Raw genomic sequence first — 6,493 nt, 5'->3', positions numbered from 1 at the left:
AAAATCTATCTAGAGTTTTAAGTCATCTTATTAATTCTGCATTTGTTACTGGAAATTTTCCAAACTTATTAAAAGTTTCAAAAATAATACCAGTCTTTAAAAATGGAAGCAAGCAAAACATTTCAAACTACCGTCCCATATCTCTGTTATCTAATATATCCAAGATTTTTGAAAAAGCCATCCATAATAGATTAGTAGAATACTTAGAAATGAATCAAATGTTGAATATTGCCCAGCACGGATTTCGTGCAAACAAATCAGTAATTACAGTGGCCACCTCATTCTTGGAGTCAGTAATTGAATCAATTGATAAGGGGGAGAAAAAAGTAGGAATTTTTATGGACCTGTCTAAAGCGTTTGATAGCGTTAAGCATGATGTACTTCTTGATAAATTACAAAAAATGGGTGTTACAAAAACATCATTCAAGCTCTTTGAATCTTATTTATCAAACAGAAAACAATTTGTAGAATTATCATACATTCAAAATAACAAAAAAAAAATAAAATTCATTCAGATTTGCAGTTAATAAAAATTTGGAGTACCGCAAGGGAGTATATTGGGTCCAATCCTGTTCTTATGTTACATAAATGATATGCCACAAATAATAAACAATAATAAAAACCAATACTTAACCTTATTTGCTGATGACTCAAATTTAAAATTTTCTGCAAAAACTCTTCAAGAACTAGAGTGGAAATATAGCACAAAAATTGGCATTAGTTAACCAATTCCTAAAAACAAATAATCTGACTTTAAATATTGAAAAGACTAAATTTGTTGCCTTTGCTACAAAACAGAATGGAAATACTGACAAACCAAGGGTACTATATAATACGGATTTAGTTGAAGAAGTAAATACAACAAATTTTCTAGGGCTGAAAATTGATAAGTTCCTTAGTTGGGACGACCATGTAAAACATGTAATAAGTAAAGTTAACTCAGGAATTTATGCACTTAGACAAATGAGATATCTATGTAATAACCAAATGTTAAAATCAGTCTATCATGCACATGTTCAGTCTCACATATACTTTGGAATAAGTCTATATGGTTCAACATCAAAAAAAGAACTTGGATAAACTACTTAAGCTACAGAAAAAAGGGATTCGTATTATGGTAAGTCTGAAAAAATAATGATTCTGTGAAGGAATATTTTACAAAATTAGAACTTTTGACTGTATATAGAATGTACATATATGAAACAATCTTAATTGTAAAAACTGATTCAAGTGTAATTAATGACATACACCCTCACAACACCAGATGGAAAAATACTATAATAACAGAGCACCATCGACTTGAGTTATATAAAAAGAAACCAAATTACATTGGAAAAGTATTTTTAAGGCGTTTGCATGAAAATATTCTAAAGGAAAATGATATTAATATTTTTAAAGCCAAATTAAAAAAGTATATTATAAGCCTTAGTTTATACTCGTTGGAGGAATTCATGTCATTAAAAAGACCAAACTAGCAAATATTTTTAGTAATAAGATTGGCCATATGTATGATGGCATTTTGACACTATTCTTGTACACTTGATGTATTCAAATGAATAAAGATATTTGATTGATTGATTGATATAGTATTATAAAAATTACATCCCTTCCTTGAGCTACCAACAGGTACCATGGAGTACGGAAATTATTTTAATTATAATTAACTAAATAAATTGTTATCTCCATGAAAAATAAATAAGATTATTCTAAATGCGACATAAACATAATATCTTTAAGTGAGAGCGTGGGGGTTAGCGAGGGTTTGTTATCCTTTATGAGCCACAGTTGTCGGACAGAGGATAATAACAGAGATTGTTACATCGCTTAGTTATATTAAAAATATTCTCAGCATCCTCTTTATGTGAATTTTAAAATATCTGAATTCTAATCTATACTCCGTGTATTTTCACTTACCATACGTTTTCTTAACAATATATTCAATTTATTATTTTTATTTTGTTATCTTCCTAAATTTTAAATTTTTATTATATCTTCCAAAAATTATTTCTTTTTGCCTCCTTCAATACCTTAAGGTATACACTTGATAATAAGTTACGCTGGAATGTACATGTTTAGGTAATCTGTAATAAATTGGTAATATTTATTAATAGAATTGAAATGATGTGTCAGCAAGGATATGCTAACGACAGCCTGTTTTGGTTTTTCTACCCACATTTATTAATATAATTAGTAGTAATGCAAAAAAAGCATTTTAAAAGAGTAAGAGTTATCAAAGGTGAGCTGATAGTAGAGCTTGTATCTTCTATCCCTATTCAAAGAACGTCAACTTAAGACCATGCTGAAATTTAAAAAAATTGAAAAGTATAATTCTTGCCACAATATTCATAACAATAATACTGGAAAAAAGTAAATTGGATCATTGTAAATTTTAGATAAGAAAAAACTAGTAACATTCATTTATCTGGAAATTAATTTGTTCAATAAATTACGACATTTTGAATGGTCAGTTAATTTTGTTAAATTTAAAAATTTCTTTATTATTTGGTTAAAACTATAAAAAAATTATTCACTTGATGAGTAATTGTCTTGAGACACTAACTTAGTGTTTTACGAATTTAGACCACTGTTAATATTTTTAGCATATATTATAGCATTATTATATATTATATTATTGTTTCATATATATTCACTGTTTATATTTAGTTTTTAATTATTGTTATTATATATAGTGTATTCAATATTGTGCATTGTTATTAAGTTCAATTGTTTATTGTTTTGAATGTTTAGCAATATTATTTTAATTATATTGTTATATTTATTTATATTAGCAATAAAAGGCAGTGTCCTTTTCTGTCGTATTTTTGAGACATGGCACCATATAAATACTATGATATATTAAGGATTTAGACTAGTCAATTGCATTTATATAAATGTCTAAAAATAAATGACGAATCTTAAAAAATGTATAACCATTATTATTCATTAGTTATTCTGTAGCCTGATAAAAGTGAATTCAGTGAATTTAAAACTACTTATTTTGTAAAATTATGAATTCTTAGTATGTACTGAAAAATAAACACCATGATTGTTATTTGTCTTTCACTTCACCTTTTACCCTCTTAACATTAACACTAGAGGGAGTTAGGCTGTATCTATAGAGACTTGGAAATCCAGTGGATTTTTAAACATTGACTGCAGAAGCGTGGAGAGAATGATTAGTATAGCCGCAGTGTAGATGTTAATTTGTAGTATAAGGATCATAACAGTACAAGGTGCTGATAAAAAGTGCTACAGTCACACACAGGATTTGAATGTGTGCTATTACTGTCTCAAATTTGAATTCGGACGTATTAGACTCTGCCACTATCGGCTTCCCATAAAAACAGCATGCCCCCCATAATGTAGATCTAAAAAACCCAAGCAAAGGGGACTGATGACAAAGAAGACGAAATAGAATTACTTGCTGATGAAAACATTAAAAGACCCTCAAAACAATGCTAATAACCATAACGAATACTTCTCTAACATAATAGACAATATCTTTGTCAAACGCAGACAAATTAATACACAACAAAAACTTTAAAACTATTCCATTACTGGCAACAATACTTCTTTCCACGATACTAGAGGAAATAAAAAATTCAATAAAATCTAATCATTCAGCTAGTCTGGATGAAATATCTTTTAAAATTTTGTGGGGTCCGGACCCTCCTTGCTGACCAGGCGCGGCTCCAGAATGACTTCTCGGGGGGGGCAAACCGTGCAGGTTGCCTACTTACAGGGGCAATAAAACCCAAAAAAATCGTGAAATGAGAAACAGGGAATGGGGAAGTGTTTACACGAAGAAAAATGAGGGCACATTAATGGTACAGTGCAATAAGAGTATTTTATTCATGAACAATTCTAAAAACATAACATATCGAATTTCCAATTTCTACTACTACACTGTCAAGCTTAATTAATCCAAAGCAAATTCTAGCCGATGCTTACCACCTCTCGTCTTAGCAAATCTATCTATTACTTTTTCAATATCTACATTAACATCTCTGTGCGTAAGCATGAGGGCCAATCTAGTTAAGCGGTCTTGGCGCATTGTGCTTCTTAGCCACGTCTTAAGACGCCTCAATCCTGAAAATGACCTTTCTGGGGTTGCGTTGCTCACAGGGAGGGTAGTCAAAATAACTAAGAGGTGGTTAATTAACTGGTATGCCTCCTTATCGCAAGATTGAAGAACATCTGCAGATGACTTTGACTTTGGTAAGTTGTTTGGACCCCCTCTCGACCACTTACTGTACCATAATTCCAATTCGGCGCTGAGCTGCAGTTTTGCCATTTCAGGACTACTGCAAGGCAACAATGAAAAAAATGAGTCTACAAACTGTGTGGCTTTTTGTTTTAGGTCCAAGTCAGCCGCAGAACTTAGCATATTCTCTGGTAGAAGCCAAGGTAAATTGAATACTTGTATTACTTCGGGTGGAAATCGGTCTTTAAGGTCCATCACAATGAAGTCAAGGAGAGGATTGAAGACGGCTAGACGGAAGTACTCTTGCGGTGAGTCCGTTGAATAGTTATCTCGGAATCCTTGACGGATACATCTTCTTGGAATTCGAATGACGACATCAAGAATTTTGGTCATGTCTTCGATTTTCTTCCAGATGCCTTTGAAGTGCTCAACATTATTCTCACGGCGCGAAGACAAAACCGACACAAGGTTAGATATTTCTGACGTCGCTATGTCCAAAGTGAGTGAGGACTTCTGTAACAGTTTACTGACAGGCAAGGTGGTCGCGAGAAGATCACTAAGACAGAAAACAGCCACAAGGAAAAAGGGGTCTGTCAACGCTGCGCGGAGCTGGACAGCCATACTAGATGAAGACGTATCGGCCCATTCGCTGATTTCATCCAGACACTCGATAACTTTAGGCAAATCCACTGTGTACTGTAGAACACCATCATGGCGCTCAATCCACCTTGTCTCGCAAAGACCTGACAGTTGATGACCCAGCTTAGTTTTAAAAACCGTATTTCTCTTAGGAGAGTCATCAAAAAAAGTCACACAGCTCTTCATCGTTCCGATGGCATTTCTAATGCTGATAACTTGATTTGACTTCGAAAGGGACAAGTTTAATTTGTGACTGAAGCAGGGAGTGCGAAGGGCGTTTCTCGCATACTTCTGTATCTCTTGCACCGCACCCTTCAACTCTGAAACCATTACAGAGCAGTTATCTGTTGCAATTCCAATGCATTTGTCAAGGTTCAGTCGTAGCTTCTGCAGCATGCGTATAACGATAAGCCCTATTGCTTCCCCTGTTAACTTTGTTTCAGTTGCAGGTTCTCTTCGTTCTCCTTCCTGTTCATCATCCTGTTCTGCTTCATTCTGTTTTTTCTCTGTTTCTAAAATGTCGTCAAATGTGTCAATGAATCCTACGAAGCTTTCGTGGACCTGCCCTGCACTTGTAACGTATCTGATGACTAGACTCAATTGAGATTTGTGTGATATGTCCGTTGTTTCATCGAACATTATTGCAAAATACTCTGCGCTACGTACTTTTTGTAAAATACTTTCAAGAATTTCATCACCAATGCAATTAATAAGGCCATTTTGAGTATTCTTCCCCACGTACGTTGCCCGGGCAGATGAAGTCATCAGATGTCGCTTGAGTCTCTCATCACCTGATTGCGTCATTAACCTAAGTACTTCTCTAAAGTTTCCCTGATTGCATACAGCACTGTTGACATTTTTTCGAAATAGTTCATCTTTTTCAGGGTACAGTTCACCGTCATCTCTATGACCTCGAAAAGCTAAACCCTGCCGCCCAAGAAACATGCAAGCCCTGATGATTGGTTCCAGCCGCTCTCTATTGCTTTTGATTTCATCGACGCGTTGCTGATTTATTCGGCTTGCAACTTGAAGTTCCGGCTTATGGTAAATTAGCATGAATTCTTTGCCAGCCTCAACAGCTTCTTTGTGGTATTTCAAGCTTTCATGGCAATCTAAGTGACCATCCTTACCCACCAGTTTCTTGAAATTAGTAAGTGGTTCACTCACAAGTTTGCCCAACCTCATAGCCTTATTATGACCTGCTTTACCGCTCACTGAAAACAAGGCGCAGTACTTGCAGTACAGACCTCTATCACGATGAGAAAGAACAAGCCAGGAACGATATTTATCTAAGTGCCCTTGGTTCAAATATCTTTTCCTTAAAGTCCCATCTTTATTTTTCATAGAGGTGGAACTGAATGGTAAATCATAATCAGGGGGGCCGCCAAGGATTTTCTAATAATTGGTACTTTTTGTGATCAGAAATAGTTTCCCCTTTGCCTATACAATCACCAATATCATTCGCAACCCAATAAGAAGAAGCACTGGAGGTACCAGGAGGTTGACCGATGGGTTGAGTTGGCTCCGGGTCGCTGATAGTTGATGAGGGGGCTGGTGAGGGCGACTGCATTGGCGATGGTGATGGAGTTGGTGACGGGGAAGGCGACGGTGACATCATCGGAGACGAAAATGAAGAGCTGCCCGGGGCCG

At 34.9% G+C, this 6,493-nt stretch overlaps 1 protein-coding gene across 1 annotated transcript; it reads right to left on the bottom strand.

Annotated features, from left to right (window-relative positions):
* Window positions 1–4,251: 4,251 nt before the first annotated feature.
* Window positions 4,252–6,028, bottom strand: LOC124373136 (52 kDa repressor of the inhibitor of the protein kinase-like; the record flags this gene model as incomplete). Its single annotated transcript, XM_046831531.1, has 1 exon — window positions 4,252–6,028. A coding segment is annotated over exon 1 (1,777 nt), but the record flags the coding sequence as incomplete, so codon positions are not given.
* Window positions 6,029–6,493: the final 465 nt, after the last annotated feature.

The sequence above is a fragment of the Homalodisca vitripennis genome, unplaced genomic scaffold (assembly GCF_021130785.1).
Source record: "Homalodisca vitripennis isolate AUS2020 unplaced genomic scaffold, UT_GWSS_2.1 ScUCBcl_4909;HRSCAF=11350, whole genome shotgun sequence".
NCBI lineage: Eukaryota > Metazoa > Arthropoda > Insecta > Hemiptera > Cicadellidae > Homalodisca > Homalodisca vitripennis.
The sequence above is the reverse complement of the archived record's forward strand: the minus strand, read 5'-3'. Positions and strand labels throughout refer to the sequence as shown.